The sequence below is a fragment of the Lathamus discolor genome, chromosome 12, assembly GCF_037157495.1.
Source record: "Lathamus discolor isolate bLatDis1 chromosome 12, bLatDis1.hap1, whole genome shotgun sequence".
NCBI classification, from domain to species: domain Eukaryota; kingdom Metazoa; phylum Chordata; class Aves; order Psittaciformes; family Psittacidae; genus Lathamus; species Lathamus discolor.
In genome coordinates, this window is record NC_088895.1 from 12,946,263 (window position 1) to 12,974,029 (window position 27,767).

Here is a 27,767-nt window from a genome sequence, read left to right on the forward strand (position 1 = left end):
CTGGTGATTCTGTCTGCCAGATCCTTAGAGCCCACTTTCATTCCCACAGGGATTTAGGAACACCGTATGAAGGTCTAAACAAGAGCCCAACACCTGAGTGGCAGTGATCCTTGCGCCACCACCGACATCACTGCGTTGACAAACAGAGGTTTTGCAGTCGACTTTAAAAAGCACATTTTAGTATAAATACTATATTTATTAAATATCTTTACAATTCATTTAAATGTATTTACAGAACTATTCCTGCATAAGTTATACCTCAGACATGAAATTCACATAATCGCTTCTTAGGTAAGCATAGATGATAGTCTCATTTTAACAACAACAAAAAAGCATCCTCATTAGATACAGACTCAGATTTGCTTCATTATTTCAGCTGTCTTTGTGAGAAACTACTTCATACATCCCCTTCCTACCCACACAGCTGGGTTTTTCCACAGAGAAGGGATATCCATCACCAAGAGATGGAGATTCCACCACAAAATCCTCCATGTCTTTGCCAGACCCTCGCCTCTCCCTTCTCTTTGACTCATTGCAACTGCCTGGTCCCAAGATCTGCTTTTGGGGTCTTTTTAGCCATTTAACCTTCTTCATAGAGACCAAGAAAGTACATTTGGAGGGAAGCTGGACGGCGCAGCTCTCCCAAAGATAGCTGTAAAAGGAGCAAGGAACCACAGAGTTATTCCAATTCACCACATCTCAGCCCTGGTTTGTCCAAACACCCAATAACGCTGCAGGAACCCCAGCTCCCACCCACCCCGGGTGTTCGGTGTCACTGATGTATAAAACTCTTCCTTTTCCTTCAGCTCATCGCTCCCAATCCACCAGCTCCTGACCACAACCAGAAACCCTCCGTGCAGCTGGGAGTCAGCCCATGCTCCGCTCACGCACGCTTCCATGGCATGAACACCCTTCTTGTCCGCTCCTCTCGTGAGTAGCCACAATAAGCTAATTCCTAGGAAGTGTTACTGCTTCATGCATCGCTTACAAGGATTTTGATAGGATGGGCCCTGTCATTTCCTTTTCCATGAAATCTGTTGTGCGCAGACAGCTTAAGTTCATAGGAAGAAATCAGGTTTGATATGTTTCGAGTGCACATCTTAAAGGAAAAAAACCAAACCCCAAAACAATCAAGCATGTGATAAAAATATCAATTCTTTATAATACAGTATTGCTTTATAAACAGATGGAAAAGCTATAAGCTTTACTGGTCTTTGGTGCGTCCGGTGAGGGATAAACTCATGATTTGTAAATCAAAACCCCAATTTGTTCTTAATAATACAAAAACTAGAATCATGGTGTGATATGAGGCAAACGGCTTTGTGGATACTGCTCAGCGGCCAACGGCTTCCCATCGGGAATTCCCGATCCCGGCGCCACAGCAGCAGAGCACGGCGCAGGGGACGAGCACCTTCACCATCCGCATCCGTCCGCTCCGCAAACGTCTCCCCGTGCCTACCTCTAGGAAGCGGAGAGGGGAAAAACTACTGAGGGCTGGGGATGAGCGTGCTGAGAGCGAGGGGTGAGGGTGCAGCAGTCCGGGTCTACAGGGGCATCACTTGAAGGGAAGGTGAAGGTGAAGAAGAGTTGATCAAATCTGCTCTAATCAAGAAGTGCGACAGGAAATACTGGAGAATAAAATGTAAAAGACACCCAAGATTTGAGAGAGAAACGTCCCTCCCAAACGCGAGAAACAAAGCCCTGTGCTGCAGTGTGGATACATTCCTTCTAGGAGACAGCCGGGAACAGCTCGTTCCGTTGTGGAAAACAACGAGGACTGGCAATTTGTGCAAAGTTCTCCACCACTCACTGCTCCAAGTAGCACAAAACTCAGGGATTCTTCTTCATTAACATCATCCTCCCCGTACCCTCACCAAAATCAGATTTTGGTCAAGTTAGGGTGGTTAAGGCATTTTGACGAGTAATTACAAGGTGATGTAAAATCCATCGCTAACGTGACGCCAATTTAGGAATAGCAGATAAATTACTGAAGAGCTTCCAAATTAATCACTTATTATAACTGAAATGCCTGTTACAAGCATGATGCATTGAAATATAGTAAAATGACATGTACACGGTACATGTTAAATGACCTTAAATAAAAGCTTGACATAGTTACGCAAATATACAGTACAAGTCCACAAAAATTCTTTTAAACAAGTTGAGGTAACCTCAAACTTAAACAGTTTTAATACAATAAACCAGGTAGTAAAAAATCTCCTCTGGAGAGCAGGTAAGATTACTTACTGACCGAGTTTAACTGCACTCACCTAAACAGCAACATTACCCGACTTTTTATATATAAAAACATGGCTTTAATTTATTTCTACAGACTTTTCTACCAGCAAAAAAGTTAATGGAAAAAAAAAAAACCAAAAACAAAAACCAAAAACCTGACCAAAAATATATAGATCTTTACAGCTATCAGCTTGTTTTGTATGAACCTCGGGAAAGGAAACGGAAAGCTTGCTGGAAGAGGGGGGGAACAAACGGGAGCTACGGTCATTCGAAGGGAAATGTCATATTGCAAAGTGGCTGTTAGAGAACTGTAAACATCATTAAGGTTCATTCCCCAAACCCTAAACTCGAGTTACTGAAATGTAAGTTTAGCTGATTATTCATTAATAGGTTCTGTACTTCCTGCTGCTGCCACAGCAGAAGCAGAGAGGTGCTCGTCTGCGAGGCAAAGGATCAACTGGACCTCAACGGGTGCAGCACGCTCTGTTCTACACAAGCGAGTGGCAATTTTGAACACAAATTAAGCTTCGTTAACAACAGCATCAGCTGCCAGAAGCGAGGGCAGAGCTGAGGATGAGCTGTTCTTGGTTCCGCATCAGCCCGCGCTGCTGCAAGGGGGTCGGACGCTGCAGGGGCCTCAGCTCTGCCCCGCTCAGTTTTGCTGGCGCTGAGCTAAAATTTGTACTTAAAAAATGACCTAAAATTAAACTAAATTAAAATCCTCCACAGCCCAAACACCCCGATACCAGGCCCGTCACGGACAAATGATCTGCAGAACTGCTTAAGATCACAGTTAAAGCACCTGAAATCACAAAACACATTTGCATCCATAGAACTTGAACTAAGTATGGATTTTTGTCTTGGAAATCCCGTACTAGAAAAGGCTCCTAAGGCTGACACCATGGATGGCAAGAGCAGAATGTTTACAGCAGGTAGAAATCTCCTGAAAACCGGAGCTTAGAAACACGAAACCTCAGCTATCACTGTAACAAGACTATGCTTATGAAACTGTGTTCTGTAACATACCCTCTAATGAATAGTGAACGTTTCTAGTAAGTAGAGTAATATGCCCTCCTGGAGAGGTTGTAGCTATTGAATCTAGTTTGAAAGAGGAGAAACCAATTCTACTCCTTTGAAAGGAAGTCACATTTCAAATCCAGTAACGACGTGGGATCGATCCTCCCCCTTTTTAAGCTCCGAGACACATGCTTTTCAAGCCTTGAGCTTCTTCATCTCTTGCTGGCAGACAAAGACCAGTGTACTGAGAGTGGTTCTTCACAAGGGCTTCAGGCCACGAGCTCGAGAACCGGCTGCCGAGCTCGGCTGCGAAGGAAGGAAGGATCCTGCCAGCAGGAAACCGGGTGTGGGGCTGGAGCTGGGGGTGCAAACGGGGGCTGCCGCTGCGGGCAGCTCAGTCTGTGTACTCGGCTACTATAGACAGAAGGACGGTGATGTCGTCTGGTTTTCCCCCTGTAATGGAAGGAAAGCAGAACTATTTCATCCAGCCACAGCGGTCACCTTAGAACCTGAGACATTCCCCCATGGAAAGCTCTTTCATTAAAGATAGCTTAAGCTCTGCTTCCTCCACCTCCTTTCTGAAACGCAACAGAGGGTAGCAGTGACACCTGACATAGCAAATGGCGCTCTCCTTTTGGGCTGTGGTGAGGTCAAGCTATGAAAAGGAGCACAGAGCCCTCCCAAGTCACTGTCAGGCAGCAGAGCACAAAGCCTGGTTTCTAGCAGGCTGTGAAATGAATGTACAAAACCCCAACATCACTGTGGTACAAGCAGCCTGCAATCAAGATCTGCTCAGGAATTTCTGCTGTAAACCAACCGCCTCTTCTCCAGCACTGTATTACTGCCTATCTTCCTAAAAGCTACTTAATGCTTTTAGCAGTCGCTTTCCAAGCCTCAACAGCTACAGGAATCCACTCAACTCTGAGAAACAGCTCAGAGAAGAGGTCCCATGTCAGGTAGGAACTCAGACCAGTCCTGTGGACTCGGGAGATCTGCAGGTTCGCTACCAAGTGACTGAGCTTCGTAGCAACGTGGAGCCCAAGCTTTACAGCTACTGCCTCCACCCTTAGGAAAGACACTTAAGACTCTTTAGAATCACAGCCTGGTTTGGGTTGGAAGGGACCTTACGTTCTTCCAGTTCCAAGCCCCCGCCATGGGGATGAGGATGGGGATGCTGATGGTACAGTACAAGGGTCAGAAACTTCAACCACAAAAATAATCAAACCCTAAAGAGTGTGCAGAATCTCGGCTAAAAAGCATCAACAACAGAAACCAACCCCAAAACCCACCCCCACAATCACACCCCAATCCAAGGAACAAGCAGTTTCCTCAAGAGCCTGGAGAGCTCCTCTCAGGCAGGAGGGTACACACTGGATTACAGTAAAATGAAATAAGAATGAGCACTCTGTGTTCTCTTTGCTTCAGCTGCTTCCCACAGGAGCTCCCCATGACCTATGCCAGGAGCCGGCATCCTCGCCAAGCTCGGCACCCCAGTGCGGTGCTCTCCTGCCAAGCACATTTTTCCAGCACCCTGTTTTCCAATTGGATTTGTGGAACAGAACTTCACTTTGCTCAAGAGTTCTTAAAGACAGCGAGAGTGGGAGGAGGAGGGAAGATATCACCTTACCTCTCACATTCAATCCATTGTCACATGCGAACTGTGCAAACGGCGACATGTAAGTGGGATCATAAGCCAGCTCGTGAGCTTGCTCAGCAATGCTTCTCGCAGTCTGCTGTATGCTCTCATAGTTGGAGTTCTAAATTAAGGAGAAAGAAGTTCATTCTTACAGGAATAAACTTTACAGTACGGGGAACTGTTCTGCCAATGCACGTCCGTTTTCAGGGATCCCTGATCCTGCTTTCCCACATTAGGGCACCTTCTCTTCTAAATGGAACCCTCACCGTCTTTCAGGCTTTCTAAATTTGGGTCAGACCTGCCCATCCTCACAACTGGAGGCCAGAGCTCAGGTTCCCTACCAGATAAAGACTTGGTTTGGAGGACTTACAGAACTTGGAAACTCTGAAGACTAACACTCAAAATGAACAGTCTCACCGGAGGGCAAGGGGGTATTTGACAGCTCTACTCACAGCTCACACTGGAAGAGCCATCCTTCCCTCACTAAGGTGGCTCTGTCGAGGTAATTATGTTTTCCCCTTAATGCAAGTCTTACTTGTACGACCTCCTTACCCAAACTAACAAGAGCACGCTTGCGGGGAAGGGGAACTTTAGAAGTGAGATAAGAAAACACATCCTGAGCACAGGACCTTCCACAGGCTGCACTTTAAATGTTAGGTTTTTTCCTGTTTCAGTAACTCTGCTGCTTTACTCCAAGGCTCTTCTTACTCAAGCCAACACGACACAACAATCACTGCTCCTTTTGCATGCAGCTATTTCAAAATGCCTTCTCACTCCAAGACTCTTCCCTGCAGTCTGGGGAATTAGCGGCATTTCCATGATGAACTTTTGGCTGAACCTCACCGGGAAGTTCAGTGCCTTTCCCAAACGGGCCAAAAGGTGGAGCTCAACCTTCTTCCACAAGGGAATTCCACCTCCAGCCCAGGCCAACTTCACCGAGAAGGTGGGAGGTCAATGAACAAGAGCTAGGATCTGGCTGTAGGGTTAAGTAACAGCCCTGCAGGTCAGTGACCAGCCCACCAGGTCCTTCCAAACTATGAGAGCGCCCTGACACACCTTCAGTGCTGTCATTGCCTCCACTAACCAGGTAAAGCCTCTGTCAGAGCTTGTGCTCACACATCCCATTTCAGACCCAAACAGTGCACTGAGGAAAGGGGACAGTGATAGTGGGGACCACAGAGAGGAAGAAACACGAGTCTGGCTGATGTGCAGAGGCCTCTCAGACACTGTGTCTGCCAGGCCCCACTTTGTCTGACACCACCTACCACTTACGTAGCCGCAGGATAGGAGCAGGCAGAACCTTTTCCAAACCACACTGTAATTCTACACGTTAACCTTCTCTGTGTTTCATGCAAAAGAGTTTCCTCAGGGAGCTTATACATATTGATATCTCCTAAGAATGCTTTCTGTAAGTAAACAGCCTTAAGCTAAATATTCTCATCCAAATTAAAATATTTTAATGTATTTTTACTATTTAGAAAGACCATTTGTGGCCATTAACCTGGAAAAGTTGCCAGGAAATATTTTTTTATGGAACATTACCTTGGGAGCACATGTAACTCACAATTCGCACAGCCCAGCTGCTGCACAATGATGATATGTTTATAACCCTTCAGAAAAGCTTCACATTATTTGTAAGTATACAGCTCACCCCCTCAAATAAGCCACAAGAAATGCTATATCTTCATGTACAAGTACAGGTAAAATACAAGCGCCTGCTCCTGAGCATCTCCCTGTCACCTGCCTCTTCTCCCTCCATCACTCATCAGTGACCTGAGCAGTTTATGCCTAAGCTGCTGCTTCTGGATCCAGCCTGGGTGCAGATCCAAGAGAGATCCCTCTCTCCTGCTCACACGTGGTATTAACTGAAAAGTCTCTTAACAGTACTTTGTGGTGGGTCTTTTACATAAAATACAGAAGTTACATGCATTAAAAAATAGTGTTTGTAACTGTAAGAGATACCCGGTGCAAAAAGACGTGAGAGATCCCCAACGCACACACTTACCTTCAGCTTTTTCAGCTCCTGCAGAATCATGTAGTCAGGCATGTTGTCAAACAGTCCATCTGTTGCAGTCAAAATAATGTCTCCAAGTTGGACGTCAAATGAAGTACTATCAGCAGCATCAGGGCTGTGAAGATGACAGGTATGTTAGAGGAAAGGCCCCAGCTTTCACCAAGACACCAAGTGATGTCAAACCAACCCATCAACAGCTTTTGTAATTCGCTGCTGTTACCTGTTTTTCTGCAAAAGAAAGAAATAATCACTAACTGTGGAGCTTTTGCACCGGGATGGCTTGTCAAGAGAGCTACAACAGAGGAGCTGTGATTGCAAACAGGTAACGTTCCAGCTATCACACAAAGGATTTGCATTTAAAATTCCCAAATGAACAATCCTGCAAACTAATCTGCTCCACAAGTGGATCTCCATGGAAACCATTAAGTAGAATGGCAGCTCAGGGCTTCCTCCCCACTCATCTGAAATATGTAAGAGGGCTGTACTTGAAAGGCCAATTCATAACAGGAATGGCCAAAACACTTAAGGACTCTGAATCACTTTATCACTTTCTAATGCAATGGAATATGAAACACCCCAGGAATGGCTACCAGGAGACCACAGCCAGTTGGTCTGCTCACACCCAGTACCTTACACAACACCAAGAGGAAAAAATACCCAATTTCACCGTGAATACTGCTGCCAAATCTGACTCTCAAGAGCAGGGCAGTGACAAATCCTTCATTCTTAAACATTCTTCAAAGGTTTTTGAGAAGGGAGGAACTGCTGCATCCGATGCTATTTGGCTGTGCCAGAAAGCAGAAGAGCTGCTTTGCTTGGCTGATGTGTAGCTTCAGGAAGGCAGACAGAGCGAAGATTGCCTATTCCCATAGACAGCCAAATGTAACATTTAACTGGGACAACAGACGAAAAAGAAGGTGCTGCAGAAGCATTTAGACAACATCCGTGAGCACTAATTAACATCAAGAATAGAGCAGAGATGAGCCAGAGCTATAATCACGACTCAGAACTGAAGCTCGGGAGCTCATTTATCTTGCCTTTCCATATTGTGTGATGACTCACACTGCTGACTCCAGTGGACATTATCAATTCTCTTTGTGCTTTTGGGTTCTGCCTGCCCAGGGAGGACACAAAAACTCAGAAAAATTAAGGTTTTTCTTTTCCAGCTCTGGAATTACAAACAATCGTTTTTATTTTAGCCTAATAAATATGTTTGATTAAAGGTTCTAATTTCAGAGTCCTGCCCCAGCTTCCTCTCTGCAGTCTTACGATGAAGTAATAAAGCCCCACGCAAGAATGGTCAGGAGTTTCAACAACTTCACATTTGCCAAAAGATCATCATCATCTTGGCACTGAAGTCACAGCCCTCACTGCACCAGCACTGGAGTTTCACAGAATCATTTCGGTTGGAAAAGACCCTCAAGATCATCACGTACAAACTCTGTACCAAAAACTTAAGATACTTATATTACATTCCCTGTATAGTGTGGTCACTCTCCTTTATCATCTCCCTGTATTCAGAAGGGGGATAGAGTCATAGAATATTTAGTGTTGAAAGGACCTTAACATCATTTACTTCCATCCCCCCTCCCATAGGCAGGGACACCCTGCACTAAACCAGGAAATACATCACATCAATAAGTGCGTAAGTATTATTTGAGAGCTGTATTTTAACACATATTTGAAAGCTGGGGTTTTAATTCTTACTTAATATTACTGGCAAGACTTCACTAAGTCAGAGGAGGGATCAGCCTGACATTCTTCAGGGAAGACACAAGTACAAGTCTGCCTCTGAAACAACTCATTGCTGTGAACAGATTGTCCTTGCCTAATACTCTCATTTCTCAGCTTGGTGTTCTGCCAAACAGGGTTTTTTTTTGCTCGTTTTGGTCAAATACAATATGCTGCGGGAAACTCAGCTCTTTGGAAACACCAGTTACAGTCACATGTCCCTCTGCTCTGTTCTTCAAGTACTTGCTACCTCAGTGCCAAGACATCTAAATTAGCCTACTCCAGACCAGCCTCAGGAGAGAGCACACAGGGACCGGGGATGAAAGCTCCAGGTCAGACAAGCCCCTCGTGCAGGACAATGGGCTTTAGGGAGCAGCTTTATTGAGCAATATCTTCCCACGGATGAGAACATGCCTAGTGCACAGCACAGACTATGGGAATATGCCATCATGAATCATCATCATTAGCTCCATAAACTCAGGCTGTGCAACGATGTATGGAGTTTGGAAAGCACAAGGCGAGAAATGTTCACAGTACCTAAAGACAGGGGCAGGTATAAAGCCCTCAGATCAGGCACATGCTGAAATCCCACGTGCAAAGAGCTTCACAGCAGCAGAACTGCAGCCTTCTGGAGTTGACCACATATGGAGATTAAAGTTCCTCTCCCATCTTACCTGTCACTTAAGACAACACCTTCTGCTTCTGGTGGAGCTATGGACAGTTGGAACGGAGTGTTGAAGTAATGCTGCTGCTCATCGGATCGATGGACTACTTCCCCTCCTCTGACTACCAAAAATCCAGAGTCTCCCAAGTTGGCTGTATGTAAACGATGACTTGTCCTGTCCAGAACGACTATACAGGCTGTGCTGCTTCCTGCAAACAGAACATGGTAACTGGAGTTGGCCTTACAGAAACTGTTTAGTCTTTCACTGATTTGATTCACAGTGCTATTATTCAAACACTTTTCAGAGCTCACAATGAGGAATGGAAATAATAATGCCAAAATTGATATCACTAAAGAAAGGAAAATGCTGGAAATCTTCACAACACAACCTATGATTTTTGCATGGGACTTACTTTTCCTGCTCTGATTTTGGTAAACACATTATGCTGACAAATACCTGTTTTGTTCCACTTTATTTACAGTTTTCCACCCCAACATATGTCAGCACATTCTGCTATAGGACTGGATTTACACAAGTCCCATAAAATACTGAAATTCCAAAATGATTGAGATAATAGAATTCCAGCAGCATCCATACAATGCTGGGTGCTCTCCACACAGTTTCACTCATCAGCTGTAAATAAACCACGCCAAGTAAAAAACTGCTTGCAATTAAGTATTAGGTGCTATTGCATTCCTCTTGGCAGAACATCAAAATGCTTTTCTTCACAGCGTGGCTCTGGAGAGCCAGCTGCATGTGTAAAAAATAACATTAATCTTCTCACGTCTTCAGGATACCAACTTCACAAATTTAAAGGAAACATGTTTCAGAGACAAATGCTATTCCAGGTTCAAGTAAGACAGAACAGAAACATATCTACTTGTCAACTGTGCTCAGAACTATGCTTGAGGGCACTGAGGAATTCCTGATTCATTCACTGAGCAGTAGCCACCAGCTGTGCTTGGTTGCAAGCCACAGACACAACTGTACTGCAGATACCCATCCACACACACAAAGTCCTCTGCAGTAAACAGCAGTCAATTTCAGTACGAAGAACAGCACATACACCAGAAGAACATTCATTCCTGAAGAGGGTGACATACAGCTGACGCATTTCTTCTTGACTTCTACACCTCTAAGTTAAGTCTCCATTCCACCAGCTGGTGAACAGTCTTCATTTTCTATCCTAATGTCCTTCCCGTAGGAGTCTCCAAGCACAGCTACATGCTGGACAGACCACGGGCTTGCAATGAGCTAAGTTTATGATCAGGCTTGCAGAAGTCCAGCTGGCTCTAGGCATCACCTACTCCAGATGTTTCCCTTCCTAACACAGGGAATTCCCTGCAATACACTTGCCCTTAATTTGTTCTCTAGTTAATATAGAGCATCTCCTCCACTCTTACTGAGTGGCAAATCAAAGCAGCATCTTGAGAAAAATTCAGATTTGATATGTGACAGCATCCAAGACTGTTCTGCAGTACAAAAACAGTGTTTAATTAAATACCAGAGCTTCCTCCCATTTCAGTTTTATCTTAAAATCTTCGCTGGATTCAATTCTGATGAACTACATGTCAAGACTTAAAGCACAACAGCAAGGAAAAGTTAATTGCCTGATGAATCCTCCTTAATGTGGTCCTCTCCCTTCATTTCAAATAAACTAAATGTTCATTGCCGTGGTAATTCCAGGGGTTTGTTTCTACTTCCAAAAATACTGTTCTCGGATAAAGGAGAAACACGAAGGATCGTCAGATCCAAATTCTAACTCTACTAGCAGAGTGTAACCAGGAGGCCATGTGTGGAATGCAGATCTTGTGACTCAGCATATGCTGCTTTTCAGCACTCGAAAGGTCAAGCCAAGCAGCACTGCCTCCATCTATAAAGCCGCTGCGAGAGCTCTCACCAGTGGCCCACTTTGTGGATCACTTACAGCTACATCTGCTTTGCACAAATAAGCACTACTAAACACACAAAATCCTAAGGTAATTACCAACCACTGCTATTTTAGTGATACTTAAGGTCACTTCTGAGGTTCCAACCTATTCTTTAGGCATATAATGCCAGAACATCTGTTCTGAAGCTCAGCACACAAGTTAAATATAGCTTACACAGCACTCCTCTGGCATAGAACTTTAAGGTCAGGTGAGAAGCATGTGTATCTTGCAGGGTGACACTTTCTTAGTGCAGAAGAGGTCACATGCCCTTTAGAAAAGTATCCTGTTCTCAAGGCTGTCAGTAAAGCCCAAATGTTACCTCTCTATCTGCTCACCATTCCCAAGGCAGCTGGATGCCCTGTCTAAAATCAAGTTCGACAAAGAATATGCCAAGCATCTACTTGAGTTTGCTTTCCAAAAGGCCTGTAATGAATCCCCCACAAGGAATTGTGAAAATAATATACAGTGCCAGCGACTGTATGTTCTAAATGACTTAAGCCAACCGATTAGGTTTAAAGATCACTGGACATAAAAGGCAACAGGAACACTAACACAAGGAATGAGCAGAACCATGCCTGATTATCATCAAAAGATATTTCTGCTTGCATAGCTTGAGCAAAAAGCCACAACCAACCATAAGGAGTTTTCAGCAGAAAACAGTTATTTATACACATGTAATAGAGAGCATTAGTACACACGCTGCACTTGCATGAGTGCATCCTACTGCAAACTCTCTGCGTGCACTCCTGAATAACCCCCCATCACACAGGTTTTGATACATACACACACATTCCCTGTAGCACTGAATGAATCAAGACAGTTTTTATATATACAAGGGTGCTACCAACACAACTTCATCGCTATGTTCCTTGGGTAATTAAGAGAAATACCTGCAAAACTGTTGTAGACGTTGGTAACATATCAAAGCAACCTTGAGTAAGCACATCTAAGTAACATACAACAATTATGATCCAGTCTATGTATTTGTGTTCTCTTACCAAGCAAAGGTACTTTGTTCTGCAGCAGCTCACAGTAACCTGCGGTGAGAATCCCAACAGGGTTACTTGGTACAAACCGTCCTTCTTTTACTAAACGTTCACATGTTCGCATTAGAGTCCCTGAGAACTGAGAAGGGTCGACCCCATAGTCTCTCCAGCCACCTACACCATCTGCTACCCCTAGAAGAAAACACAAAACCAGAGTTATATGAACAGAAATGGTTTCCAAAACGAGGTTTTTAATTCTTTACATCACTTAATGATATTCAGTAACTAAAAAGTACGACATGGCACCTGCTTCAAAAATATTGTTACTAAGAAAAGGAAATTCTAAGCATTTGCAGGAACTTCTGACATCAGCTCTTAGGCAAAAACCTACATATAATCTGATTTGCTGGAGAGAAGGTAAAAGTCTAACGCTGAGGACTCTGTGGGGAGGCTGACTTCACTAGAGATCAAGTAGTGGGGAACATGGGGGAAGAGGAGGCTTCGATCCCATTAACCTTTGACCAGCCCATTAAAAAGAAATGGTTTTATTAATTTCAAATGTGAAGGCTGTTAAGATTTTAACTAGTACAGAAATGATACAGAAACTCTTCCTCATTATTCAGTGTCCCAGAGTTCCTTCTCAAGCTATGTGCTCAGGAGGGACAACACTTTCTATTTGTTTGTATCAATTTCTGTAGAAACTAAACTTCCATTTGAGACTTATTCAAAACCCACCCATAACCAACACAGTGCTGGGACCTACACCTTCCAAGGATTGCCTACAGCTTCAGCCAAGCAAGAGTATGAAAACTGTGATCCAGTCCTTTTTCATTCAGTTATTCAAAACTACCTGGATATCAGAAAATTAGTTTTGCCCAAGCTTGGGAAGCTGCTGCGCAACTGCAGAGGCAAACAGTGAAGATGCACATAGGAAAGGGGGGTGGTCAGAGGGAGATAAGCAGCAGGTATGAGATTCTGGTGGCTCTTTGGATGAAGTATCTTGAAGTTCCTCATCTGGCCTTCATGATACAAGTAAAATACTTGCCTGAAGGCATTATTTATGAGATAAAAATACTTCTACTTGGAAGTGTTTCCAAGAGTCTTTCTGATCCTCAGCATTTAAGGGACTGACCATTTCAAGTGCAAGTTTCAGTAACATAATAAAGCTAAAGTAACATGCTCCTCATGTGAAAGCACGAAGAGGCAATCTCAGAGCTCAGACTGTGTTAAAGAACAAGCATCCTCAGAAAAAGAACACCACTATTAGCAAAGGCATGAAAATTTGCCTGAGAAGGTGAAACTGAGTTTGCCTCCTCTACAAATGCCCTTCACATCCAACACCATCTGAAACTGAGACGGAAGCTTTAGAGCTGCCCTTGGCACGATAATCTGACAAGAGGTTATGGCCAGATTCTGAACAGCCTATCAACATTAATCAGATTTCTCCCAAAAATAGTGCACAACCTTTTAGACACCTGCTTTGGCTGTTTGTGTTCTTAGAAGAATGCTACAGGAATGCAGATCCTGTATTCACCTCTCAGACCCCGGGAAGAAGCTAATGCAAAAGCAACCCTGGCATTCTCGGAAACACCTTTTCTAGTTTCTTCAAGAAGAAAATAATCCTCTGTACAGGTCCCACAACTTCGTACTGGATTAACCCATTGTTTTCTGCTGCCACACAGGCAAGTCTAGGGTAAGAGATCATTAACAAAAAGTTCTAGATCTAGAACTTGAAATAGAAACTAAGCTTCAATTTGGATGGTGATGCTTGCTTTACATGAAGTTTTTCATGTTCTACACTAAGCTTTTCCCTTTAAGGTGAACACAATCCAGATGTAGTCTTGCTAGCTGAACACGGCATTGCTTCACTGGCAGCAGGGTTACTGCAATGAGAAGATGATGTTTGACAAGAACTGCCCAAAGCTTTTGGCTCCCAAGGTGGTTACAAAACAAGCTCACCAGAAGTTATGGAGTTCCCTCAAGCAATCAGTAAACCATGTGCACATGAGTCTTCTTGGGAAATATTTTAACAGCAACACCAGAGCACTAGTATAGAGTACAAGAAAGCAGTCTCAGCAAGCACCTGGTAAGGTTAAATATCAAAACCTCTTTCAATTATTCAAGCAAAGATAAGAGTATGCCACCTGCTTTTCTTTGCTCACTTCTTAAACCAGGCAGGAAACCTGAATCCATGATCATGGCAGCACACTTCACACTCTATCTTGAGCCATGAAACGGCTTTGTCTGTCTGCCTTCCTGTCTGCTTTTTGCAAGCTATAAACAGCTTTACGTACGTTCTGCTACAGCCTTCTACAAGTGGTACAAGATGGTCCACAAGTGGGTCCTTGACTTAACTTCGTACCACACTTAAGAGAACAAATTGTCTGGTTAAGAAGCAGCAAGACAGATGTGCATTCCTTCTCCATCCTGGCACAGAAACAAATAAGACCACTACATCAGGAGCAGGCCCCGGAGTTGCTTCCACTCTAGCACTTCCACTGCACCCCATCAGGTCACTAACTCACAAACCATCACTGGCACCTATTTCTTGTCCTTGCCCAAAATGGACAATGTGGGGGTTTTGCAAAAGTTTGGGGTTGGTTATGTTCCCCCTCTTTTCCTTTTAAAATTCTCGTACAGATGATAGATCAGTTCATCTAATTAAAGCTAAATGACCTTGTTGGCTCCCAAAGCATGGTTCACAAGCACTGCCAGAGAAGTCAAATGCTTCCTCCTGCTCCGGCACGGAGCCAGGAGTTACTGCTGCGACCCAGACCCACAGCAGAACATGGACAGAGCACATGCAAGCAGCCCTGCAATCACACAATGCCACCTGGAAAACCTCCATCTTTACTGGTTTTGCCTTAAAATAAGCTTTTTACATTTCCCAAGGTCTTGAGCCATCTTGTCCTACCTTCATTTTTAACATAAAAGCAGTATCTTTACATTCTACATCCTCAACATAAACTAATGGGGTTTATGGGAAATGAGCATGTGATTTTAAAACAGACTGAACAAACTGCTACTGACATAGATGAAATGTAAATGAGAAAGTTTAAGAAAACTTTGTGATAGCTGATATACAGCAAAGAAGGAGCAAAACTGTCTGTGAGGTATTTCAAACGCCAGAAGCAGCAAGATCTGAAAAATGGATTAGTTTTTAATGTAACACCATGTTTTCCCTCTGTCAAGATATACTGCTATTGGCAGTATCACTGCCACAGAATAATGCCAAGCTCTATTTCTATTACCTTTGTTTTCATCTAAGACAAACTCCACTGTAAATATTCACAATTAACTACTAACAAATGAAAAAGATTACTCAGGTTTTCATTTTCTTAGATTTCACTATAAAACATTTAATATTGTCTTCCAGTACCCATCATTTAATTTAAAATAACCTTCTTACAGGCTAGGAACCACAGGCCACTGCTGAAATTGCACCGTACAACCCTGGCTTTTTTCTAAGCTATTTAGTACATCAGAAAGTTTTATAGAAAGACCATTTCTTTGGATATTCCCTGTTAAAGCCCATGCAGGAATTACACACGTGTCCATGTGACACAATGAAACGCCTGCAGCGAGATGAACCACAGCTGTAAATAAAGCAATTGGACATTTCACAATACATCACTTCAAAAGCAGAAACCTTCTCAAGTATTTAACCGTATCATGGAGACCTTTCAGAATCCTCTAAGAGTTAACACTCCACTGCTGGAAAACACACAAATGCTGCTGCCAGATTAAATACTTGCTGCATGTGTCAGTCCGAAAACTGGCTCTTTCTTAAAGATCTGGTGTACCAAGATGTGTCAGCAAGACGAAGCTGCAATGAAGTTTCAAAGACAAAGCACAAGTCCCTGATGCTGCAGCACCAAAGCTGTGCAAATGAAGACAGGAGCACTGAAGCTTATTAAAATTTACTTCAAAATGCTAAAAGCATCTGGGATAAAATACCAGTTGAAATGCAAATGCGAAGTTGTTTTGACTGCCACCACAGGAGGTTAACTGCCCAGGGAGCAGCCAGCTATGCCAACACTAGTAACATGTGCCTTTCACCACAGGCTTTTGTAAGTCACATTCAGATGTTGTATCTAGTTCAGAGCAAATATAAACTAAGCAGGCTTAAAGTTCAGAACAAACCCTGTTTAATATAACTAGCATTATGCGTAGATGTTCTGGCTAGTGAGTAAACTAAGCTGCCCATGGCCAGAGCCCAAAAGCATCACCCCTGTCCTAAAAATGAAAGACGAATACTTTCAAACATTGCATCAGCTACGGATAATCTTCACACACCAAAACACCTGGCAGGCACAGGGATGCCATCAGGAATTGCCCTTGCATACCCCACAAATAACTTTGTGAGACACTCCATATATCCCACTGAACTTCCAGTGTCTTGAGATCCTTATCCGAGTTAGCAACGAATCGCCGATAAAGAGCATCATGAGGATGTATCTGTGACTGAATTTATTCCACATCACATATAGAAAGGCTAAATGGTAACAAAGTGCAACCTGCTGCACTACATAAATTGTAAATTACAGCACCTAATATTTGTCAACATACAGAATTGAGATAAACCGATTAAGATTTCTTGCTTTATCAGTAATGAGATAAATCACACACCTAAGATAGGTTCTCCACCCCATGAAGTCACACGCCCAGAGCCAGCACCAACTCTCATACCAGCTCCACCAGCATGGGATCCCAATTAGAGCCAAATGGTGTCTACTCTCCACCCTCAAGGTTTTGACTAAGAAATAACCCAGTTAAATACAAATCCCTGAAGGCAGATTGTGTGTGACTGATAACTAGTTACAAAGGGAAAGGTTATTTATTCACACTGAGCATTTTAAAAGTTACAGTAGACCTTAAACTACCCTTGCATGAAATACAAAGGTTCCGGAAGAATAACTGGCTAAGTGATAATGAGGCACAACAAGCAAGAGAGACAATGTTGAAGAACAAACTGAAGGAGAAACAATGAACTGAAAACATTAAAGCATGCATGCACTCGGAGGACAAAGCAGTAGTTCCTTATATTTTTCCCTCCTGCTACAATACTCTGTTGCTCCTGAAATGTGTCTTTACCAGGTAGATCTCTTACCTATTTTATTTAAGCCTGAGAAGTTGCTCAGTGGATTTTGGGAGCTACAAAAGGACACTAGATTAATTCTGGATGTTTTATGAGAACTTCCCTACACAGTTATAACTATTTAACCTCTCCAGGTGTTGAGCAACCATGGGCCTTATCTTCACAGCTGAACTGCTACTGGCAGTTGGCACTTAAATGATGAAGGGGATAAGTACTGCAGACAGACAGACAGACATCAGTCAACCTGCACTGAAATTACCTACAGCACAAACAATCTCAGGCTCACAGTATTAAGTGTGGATGAAGCAAAGTAAACAGCAGTAGATTTCTGCCACATTTCCTACTACATAGGTATGATTAACACCTCACCTACTGCACTGTGCTCAGCTTTGCTTATTTTTATTTCCTTCTGTGATTCCTGACAGAATCTGATCTGCCCATAAATGGAAAATTGTCTGCTACAGGTACCAAGAACACTTACAATTAAAATGTGTTCAACTGCAAATGCTCATCAGAACATGTTGTGTGCAATGCCCTTGCAGACACTGTGGTAAAGAATAACCAGACTGAAGCTTCATTCTTGAGAAGAGCTGCCACATTTCTAAGAGGTTACATATAGTCAGTGCTCCTGAAGAAGAGCACTGCTGACATTCGGATCAGCTGAACTGACAGGACTGACAGTGGATATCATTGTTAATGGGGATCTTTCTCAATCTGTAGTTTCTCTACAAATGACAGTATTTATGCTCCCATGTTCAAAAGAAAACTTCATTTGATCTATTACAAACTAAGACACATACACAAGTTTTATCCCATCACTGGTCATCCTGAGCTCTCCTGCCAGAGTAGGTGAAAGGCTACTTACTCCAAAGCAAGCAGACAATTCACCTCCTTCAAGTGTGGTAAGTTGTGATACAGCAACAATCTCTTTAACAGGTATGATACCAAATAAAACCACTTAACAGTCTTACATGACCTTCAGGCATCAGAGTCCCTTCCTCCTCTACAGCTGCCAGAACAACCTTGACATTTCACCTACAAATCCTTTTACATCTTCTAATTCACCTGGTGACAAAGAGACCAACAATATTCCAGGGGCTCTGGCACTCAAGTTTTACACATCTCTTACACAGGCAGCTGACAAACCTGACTTTCAAATCAAGTGCAATTCCTTCCAGTTTAGAGCAGCTGCCCTGAACACCCCCCTTCCCAAAAATCCTTTAAAAATCCAGATTTGCAGCAGATACAACAGTTGCCAAATTTTAGCTTTGCAGTGGACAAACACTATGCTGCTGCCAGAGGGGGATTTTCCTACTACTGCTAGGGGACAGAAATAGTTTGGAAGACTCGTCAAGTCCCAGTGGCTACACCCAAACTTCTGTCCAGCACAGACATTGTATAAGTGATGCTGTCACGGGATGCACAGTGGTTGCTGTAGTGTTTCAATAATGAGTCACACAACAGCTTGGAAAATCCATAAAAACGAGCAAAGGCATCAGGAGCCTGATAAGGCAAGAACAAGCAAGAGAAGGCAGATCACAGCAACAGAAAAAAAGTCACCAGCACGAGAGGGCTCAGAACTTGCAAACGAGCTTCATGTTTAGTTCCATTAAATAGGTGGGATGTTTATATAAAGTGTTTAAGTTCATTTTTTAAATGTGTGGTTTGCTCCCTATGCTCTGAAAATTCCACTTGCACATGGATTAGGAAAAAACAAAGGTGCCAGTTTCTGAAGAGCTTTGCTTTTCAGCTCTGAAAACAGTGTTTCTGCCCCCAGAAGTTAAGGACATGCCTTTAGACCTGAAGTAGCACGTGACATCTGTCACATCGCAAGAAGGTATTTGAATATCCTAAGGATCTGGACAACCAGGACCCTGACAGTGAACACACAGAAAGACACAATATGGTATGAGCAGCAGGAAATATGGGCCTGAATCATAAAGCTCTAGAGATTAACGTTGGTAGTAAAGCCACTTCCTTTTCTCAGAGTGATCCCAAAGGAAACACCCTGGTTCTGAGTTTCTTGTCTCTCGTTGTGCCCAAAATGGGAAGAAAACATCCAAATTTAACAGGTACATCCCAGACCAAAGTAAAAATAAAAGTCAACCCCCTCGAGGCTTCAAGTACACCGGTAACAGGCCTCACCAAGCCCTTAACTACTATGGGAGGACTGGAAACAACATGAATCTTCATAAGCTTTCTGTTGATCTTACTGTGAAAGGATGAAGCACAGACTAGAAGACACTATTAAGTTTTCAGCCTTTAACCTACACAGTGTACATAGAACAAAAGAAGTGTTTAGCATATTTGCATCTGCTATAAACACTTTTGTTTGACCTAAGAAAATGAATCCCCAAGCGCTCATGCCAAATGGCTGGGAGTAGCTCTTTCACTGTTACACCACACCCATCTCCATCCCACACAGGCAGCTTCCCATATATTGGTTCTGGAAAAGGCTGGCACAGAAGAATGTTAAATTCATTGTCTGGCATGGCTTTGTCACTGATGACTACCAGGGCAGGATAACTCCAAGTGATACACTTGGAAATTTACTGTTCTCTACAAGCACTCTCACCGTGTCTAGTGTTTGCTCCAGCTGAAGCCACGTGAGCCTCTTCATTAAACTAATACCAAAAAATGAAGCTTGAAAGCAACAGCTCAGCTCTGGCAGTTCTGCTGAGGTGCAGAGTCGGGCAGGTATTGAGTTAGGAGAAAATGTATGAGGCTCTTTAAAAAGCAATTGTTAAGGAACCTCACATTTGTGATGAGAGTAACAAGATTTTGGTGCTGAAACTCTCTTTGCAGCTGTGTGGAACTGGTTGAGAAAGGGAGAGCAAAGAGATGACCGTGGCAGCAGAAACAAAGAGTAAACTATGTCTGTAAAATGAAGGACTCCAGATGAAGAAAAAGCATCAAGCTGGACTGCATCAAACCCCATCCTGAGCATTACTGTTGGCAGAATGTTTGCAGAATCTTGGGGGTTTGGAAGGTGTATTTAGAAAATCAATAAAGAACTAACATGAAAACAGTTTTACAGGGGAAAACCCAACCCAACAGCTTTTCTATGTAAATTATTTTCTCCTTGGTGCTTAAGACATACTGGTCTGAAGCCTTCTTTGCTGTTTGATCCTAAAGTGGAGCTGCAATTCTGTTTGTTTTCAAGTCGCCATGAAAATTAATGCAAAGCCCAACTTAGAAACACAATTCTCTGCTGATTCCTGCAGGAAGAAAAGACAAGCTGTAGGTCCACATATGGCAATTACCAAATATGGCCAAAACCCCCTAAACAGCATCAAATGGGCGCAAATGTACTTGCTTCCCCATGCAAAGAGTTCACCTATAAGTAAAGGAGATCCTGCATTTCTCTTACGGGCAAATCCTGATTGCTCAGTTATTTATCAGTGCTGGCCTAGTGTGAACTTTAAAGGCAGGCAGTCTCAGTCACATGCTAAAGTAAAGTTGTCCAACAGCTAAGTTGAACAGCAAAAAGTTTCTCTGGAACAGGCACAACAGAAAAGATGCTGAGTATCTCATATGCATTGACTGGTTTTCCACATCTTCAAAGCTAAAGCATCACCCTTAGAGTAGCAGCTCACTGTAGAATAATCAGCAACACTGTTAACTAGCACCAAGTTACAGCTTCCAGAAGAAACGTCTTAGTGTGAAACAGCAACCAAGCTCTGGGTGACAGCACTGGCTTGTGAAGAGTCCCCAACACATCACAAGACACTGAAGTGTAATCCCACTAGATTTAAATTAAAAAATAAAAAAGGGGGGAAAAAGCTTTTTCTTTTTAATGTCAAAGTTCTGATGAAAATATACTTCTGTCAGTTGCTTGAAAACTAACTTTTGCAAAGTACCAGTTAGCCAAAACCAACCTTGACTACACAGGAGAAAGGTCAAGCACTGTCAGAAGAATGCTGTTCACAAACCAAAGATTCCACTCATTATCTCTAATTATTCACTACTCCTAAAATTTGAACCCTTCAGATTCATTTCACACGTGAATCCAAACCAGAGAATGCAATCAAGATAGAGCAAACACTGAAACTGAAGTTTGACATTTGAAGCCAGTCTCAATGTCACTTTGCCTTTCACTTGACAAGGACACAGCACACGCTAAAAATCAGGAAGTGCCCGTTTCAATGATCTTTTCTTGGTAAACGCAATGCATACACAAAGGGCTCGGTTACGGTTTAAAGGCACATAGAAAGTGAAACATTACACGCCGTTTCTCCAGCTCTTGGAGGCACCAGGCCTTGCAGGCACCTACAGGTGAGGTGCCAAGGCTGGGCCTGGGCACCCAGCACCCCGTCCCAATAGGTGTGTGGAGCGAGGTGGGTGTTGTGCTGCGGCAAAGAGTACAAAAGCTTCCTTCTAAAGCTAAAAAAAGAGAACTCGCACTGACATTTACAGGCGGAACCGCTTCCTTTGTCTGCAGCCGAAGGCTGAGCCGCTTTGCCATGTGCGGCTCACACAGGAGGCCGGGACACCGCCACCGCCCCCCCAGCACCCTGAGCAGGGCTCGCCAGCACTCACCCAGCACATCAGCCGACCGGTGCCGGGCCACGAAGCAGGCGTCGTCTCCGTAGCACATGCCTTTTTTGAGGATGCCCTTGCGGAAATCTTTGCCAAAGCCACAGCTGGCTGTCACCAAGCTGTAGTCACGAGAGTCCGTCTGCGAGAGGCCGCCCAGGACTGCCCGGGCCACCAGCCTGCCATAGGAGAGCACCGAGAACATGGCGTGGGGCGCCCAGCAGCCGAGAGCCAGGAACGCGGGGAGCCACCGGCGCAGCCGCCGCCTGCCCTGCGAGCGCCCGCCGCAGGGAGCCAGCCTTCCCCTGCTCGCCGGCCGGCTCGGCTAGGCTCGCCTCAGCCCGCGCTGCCCCTCCTCAGCCCGGCCCCTCGCCCTCCCCCCGCCGCGGGCCGCCTCACCCCTCCGGGCCGGCCCCTCACGGCCGGGCTCGCCGGCAGCGACCCCCGCCTTCCGCACACAGTCACCCCCCCCGAAGGGGGGCTCTGCCTGCTCCCCGGCCGGCCGGCACTGCCCCGCGGAGGCCTCCGTGCCCCCTCCCGCCGCGCCGTGGGGCGGCCCGGTCAGAGCCAGCCGTGCCCGCTGCGCCGCCCGCCGCCCGCAGCCGCCATCTTGGCCGCGCGTGCTGAGGCCCCGCCGCTCGGCGGAGCGGGCTGGACGGCGAGGTCAGCCCCGCCCCTCTCCAACGCGCTTGCGCCACAGCCGACGACCTCTCCCATTGGCTGGGGGCCGCGCCTCATTTGCATGTTGCGGGACAATAACAGCGCGCAGCTCCCGGCAGCCCTCGTGGCATCGCGGTCTTTGCCCCTTCTGTCCCCGGTACCCGGGCCCACGCGCCGCACCGGGACGGAGGCCAGGGGCGCTTCCTGGCTCGATGCTGCTTTACCAGTGACCATTCCAGTTGCGGTACAGTAACTGGAATACAGCGGGGTGAATGGGGCTGCACTTAACAGATACCGGCCCTCCATGCCCAGCCCGGGCTGCATGTCTGGCATGCTCTGAAAGGGCCTCAGTGGCCGCTTGTATTTTCTGGCTGTTGAGGCAGGTGATGTGAGTCACACCACGCAAAAACTTCACTTTAAAGGACAAGTCCTGTTTCCCCCCGTGGGTGCAGCGAGGGATAGCGCCAGCTCACTGCAGCTTGTGACGTTTGTGCAGCTTCTGTGGAAATCCGTGAAACTGGAGAATGTTTTGGGGCAGGGATGTGAAATGCCAAACAAAACCCTCAGCAGAAGGCCATAGCACACGGTCATCAACACAAAACCCACGAACATCACGGTAATTGCAGGTGAGCATGATCCAAAGGCAACAACACAACTTTCCAGTGTCCCCCTGTGCAACTTCAAAGACACCAACAAATTCAAGGCATCACAGCTTTATACACCCACTTGCACTCAAAAAGAAACCCAATTCCTTGTCTTCTGCAGGTCCTCTGTGCTGCTTTTGGGCAAGGGCTTGTCCCTTGGGAAGTCCCCAGCAGGTCACCGCACAACACATGTGAATTCACTTAATGCTTCCTGGGGAGGCTGCTGCCGCGTTCCATAACCCGAGATATGTAAATATAACACAATAGGCATAAATAAAGCAGAGGGAGGTGTGAAACCTGAACCTCAGGCTGGCTTCAGTGAAAGGAAGAGCAGCGACACACTCACAGACCCAGCCCAGCACCATCATTATAACAGTACTGAGAGACAGGAGGCATTTCACTTGCTGTGCGTCTTGACAGAGACAATATTCCCTTTAAGCCACAAAAGGCTTAAGCAATGCATGAAGATTTTCCACCTAAAGCTGAAGTGGTATCCAAACTTACTACCAAATTAATTAATGTGGAGGAGGAGCGTGCAGTGAACACAAAGAGCAGCCCAGGCCTTGGTGAGCTGGGAACCCACTGCCCAGACAGATTTGCCAGCACACTGGAGATAAGGGTGTGCTGCTGCCAAGGCCCATCAGGGTGTGTGAGATGACAAACAGCACTGGCAAGGTGGCTCTCCTCCACCACAAGCATTGCTGCCTCACCCCTCCTGTATCACTAGCAGGAAAGGGAAGCACATATTGTCAAGAGTTTCCTCCACTGAGTCATTCTTTCCTTCCCCTCGCTCTCATTCTTCCACCTTCTTGTCCAGTTCCCTTCTAGGATAAATCCAGCCTGGCCTCACCCCCATTTTCATTAACAGCTTGCGCAGTGCTGGGCAGCTCTGGTTAGCACAGGGTGACATGTCCTGCAGTGGCTGGGTGCACACTGCCATCCAGCTCTGGGAACACACTGTGTTGAGCCATGGAGAACCCAGGTTTGGTTGGAAGCATGGTGTGTTTCCCAGAGCTGGATGGGACACTCTCTGTACTGCTTTGCCAATCAGCCATGGGTTGGGAAACTCAGTGTGAGCACAAAGCTGTCAAACACACTTGGTAGAGCACAGCTCCATGTTTCAGTAAGGGCTCCCATGCCAGCTCATGCTCCTCAATCCCTGCTCGGCACCCAGACATGAGGAAGGTGGCATCATCTATATGAGAATTAGTGACCACTGCTGAACTCTTTCACTCCTGCACTGTACTCTTTCACTCACACGGTGCCCAGATGCAAAACTGCCGTTGGTTTTCATTCAGAAGCTCACTCAGCTCCCATGAGACAAAGAACAACCATTTGAAATGAAACAGGACATTTGGTTTTCTCCACTGTTCAGTGTGAGTCCTGATAGGTCTCCCATAAATCCCTCCCAGGACATGCCCTCCTGCAGCCTCACTCTGCGTTATTCTTGTACCCTGAAGGTCGATATCCTGCCAAGTGATATTTGTTTAAAATTCTCAAATGCACAAATTTGGCACAAAAACTGGGGCAAAGGGCATTCCCCTGGTTACTGCAGCTGGGTGGAATCTTCCCACCTCAAAGTCCAAGATCTACTTCCATCAGTTCAGTTAAGCTGCAAAACAAAATGAACTCTTCCTGCTAGGCTTGCTCAGACCAATAAATGCAATGGGGAACTCTAAGCAGAAGTGCTGTGCAATGTAATCAACTGTGGAAGGCACAAGCAGTTTTTCAGCTTGTATTAAGACTGATTCACTTGTAGCTGACGTCAATGCTCCCTCCCTGCTATCTTAGCCTTGGGACTGGAGTATGATAAATATTACCTGTAATGCCATCTGCTGTACAGAGGCAGCCCAGGCTTCTCGCTATTTGTTTAAGGGCTAATGTGCTAGACCAGAATGCAGTTTATTTCAGCCTGATTTGACTTTGTTTTCACTCTAATTAAAAATGCTTGTCCACTTGAGTTTTTAAAGTCATCTGTCATGGAGCAAACCCCATGTTTGCCTTGAAAAGATGAAGAAGTTCAAGACAGCATAGTTAGAACCAAACAGGAAACTAATGTGAAAAGGCGATGCCAGACTTCACATGGAAAAGATAGGAGGAGATGCTGAGTCAGAAGATCACCATCTCAGGATGGGAACAAGGACCTCCCAAATCCCAGCTGTTATGGAGAGCTGGTTTATTTTGCTTATCAGTTTCTCTCTCGGTTCCTTTAGAACCTCAACCAAGTCATCCACTTTCTCTATAAAACACAGAATACTGCAGTGTAATGGTGACTCTGACTTTTGGTCAGTGGTAAAATTGTTTTGAATGGCACCATGCTGAAAATACATATTTGGATCAAGTAACACACATTCAGAACTGCTCCTCTTAGGATTTTATCCTCATTTTAAATATTTAAAGTAACAGAAATTACTTCTCTAAGAATTCCACTTACTAGAGAATTCCTAACTCCTTCATGACAGTAACTCTGTTGAGCATTTTTTATTACTAAAAACCTCCTAACACTAAAACCTGAGCAGTTAAAAGCCTTGTATATGGTGTGTTCAGAAAGAGCCCACAAATAGCTTGAACACCTCATCCATCATTGTTTATGAAGACTCTGGTTATTGAGCTAATTCTGAATTAGTTTAAATGTCAAAAAAATAAAATTAAGCTGTCTAACCAAAATTATATGTGTCCATGGGTAGAATTTCTGTCACTGCACAGAAGCATGTGGACTTTGCCACTTAGATTCTCATATTTGTAGCTATATTCAGGACAGGTACTGGTGCACTGTTCTGAAAACTCAAGTGACTTGTTCTAAGAAACTGCAATAGCTTTAGATCTGTTAAAGTAGTTATTTAAATCTCAAGTAATGTTAAAAGGGGAGGACTGTGGTCAAAGTTACAGAGTTAAAAATAACATTTAACTGAATTATTAAATAAGCTTGGATGAGAGAACTGAAACATACCTAATGTGGTTTGCTTAGTCCTAGCATTTCATAAAGGACATCTGTTTTAGTTTTATTTGTGCTTACAATCAGTTACTTACACTGGTTTTATGGTGCTTGACAAGACTTGACCCTGCCATGTTTGGATTCCAAATGCCACTCTACAGTGCTGTCGTGGTTTAAACCCAACCACAAACCTCGTCCACTCACTCCCCCCCCTTCTTGCCCTCTCCCTGCTTCTGGAGGGACGGAGAGGAGAATCGAAAAGAATGCAACTCCCACGGGTTGAGATAAGAACAGTTCAGTAACTAAGGTATAACACAAATCACTGCTGCTACCACCAATAATAATAGTGCTAAAGGAAATAACAAGAGGAAAGAATACAACACCTCAACACCAGCCGACCAATAACTCGCCCCACTCCCCCCAGCCGAGCACCGACCGATACCTCGTCCAACCCTGTAGTCCCAACCCTTCCGGGTCACCCCAAGTTACATCCTGGGCATGACGTGCTGTGGTATGGAATACCTCTTTGGCTAGTTTGGGTCAGGTGTCCTGTCTCTGCTTCCTCGCAGCCTCCCCTCCTCCCTGGCAGAGCATGAGGCTCAGAAAGTCCTTGGCCAGACCAAACATTCGAGCAGCAACTGAAAACATTGGCGTTATCACCACTGTTCCAAGGCCAAAAGATCAAAACACAGCACTGTACTAGCTCCTAAGAAGGAGAAAAATGACTGCTGCTGCTCAACCCAGGACAAGTGCTTAAATGCACATCAAAATCTTGCTCCTTAATATATAACTAAAATAGTGCTACAGTAAATCCCTTCAAATGTTTCTTCATAGACAGCAATCAGCTGCATCTTCAACTGCCAGAATTTCCATTTTATAGGACCTCCCATGTTAGCATTGCAGTGCCCTTTTTTAATTATTAATTCCCACATGTTGATGGGATAAATAAGGATCTCTGTGATGGAGAACATTCAGTATTTATCAATGTCCCGACCCTGTCCTACCTTCTGCGGAGTTTGCTCTTTGGAACCTGCTTCAGAAGTCTTAACACAAGGGTGCTTTTGTGACGGTGGGACTTTTCAAAAGGTTTTTCTTATACTTGGCTTTTGTCTTCCCTTTTTTTAATGAGAAAAGTGTATTTTGTTTGGGGGTTCTTTTAATCTATTTTTTTTATGTTACATTCTGAAAGACTTTACTTACTACATTCTGTTTACGTGTGCATATTTTTGGGTAGACATCATGACTTTATTGAACTATCACTTCCTACAGTTAAGAAATTTAGAATTAGTCACTTAAACATTAATAAAGAGGAAACTGAAGTGACTACTATGTTAATCCTATCCTTCTTTTACAAGTACTACTGGAGTTGGATTTAGGTGAATTGTTGGTCTGAGTAAAGCCCTAACTTGCTATGGGGAAAACAATCATTAGAAAACCAGATTAATTATACTTTGCTATTGAACAGTTGCCCAGTTCTATTCTATTTCAATGGTAGATGCAGAAAGATATAATACCTCTTATTCATCCAGCTCCTGCCCACATGCATTCAGGGTGCAATCTGTGCTTTCAGCAAGGCTTGGTTTTCATCAAGGAAGCTGGTCTCTTGCGCACCATCAGCTTTGCAAAGTAATTCTGGATGCAAAACAGAATGTATTACATTATATTTTCCCTTTTGC

The 27,767-nt window shown here is 44.4% G+C and overlaps 1 protein-coding gene across 1 annotated transcript; it reads right to left on the reverse strand.

Moving 5' to 3' along the window:
- Positions 1–175: 175 nt before the first annotated feature.
- PPTC7 (protein phosphatase targeting COQ7) lies at positions 176–22,482 on the reverse strand. The gene is made up of 6 exons (XM_065692488.1): positions 21,856–22,482; positions 12,231–12,410; positions 9,311–9,509; positions 6,897–7,020; positions 4,883–5,012; positions 176–3,708 (listed from the first exon to the last, which is right to left on the reverse strand). Exons 1-6 carry the CDS (start codon positions 22,055–22,057, stop codon positions 3,650–3,652), a joined length of 894 nt encoding a protein of 297 aa, XP_065548560.1. The 5' UTR covers positions 22,058–22,482; the 3' UTR covers positions 176–3,649.
- Between the last annotated feature and the right edge of the window lie 5,285 nt (positions 22,483–27,767).

Bases quoted from the DNA above. Each gene is read 5' to 3' on its own strand.
- PPTC7 (XM_065692488.1), bottom strand. From the start codon at position 22,057: ATGTTCTCGGTGCTCTCCTATGGCAGGCTGGTGGCCCGGGCAGTCCTG. The intron at 9,510-12,230 runs GTAAGAGAACAC...TTCTGTTTGCAG, and splicing joins GAACAAAGTACCTTTGCTTG to GAAGCAGCACAGCCTGTATA. The intron at 7,021-9,310 runs GTAAGATGGGAG...TCATCTTCACAG, and splicing joins GGTGTTGTCTTAAGTGACAG to CCCTGATGCTGCTGATAGTA.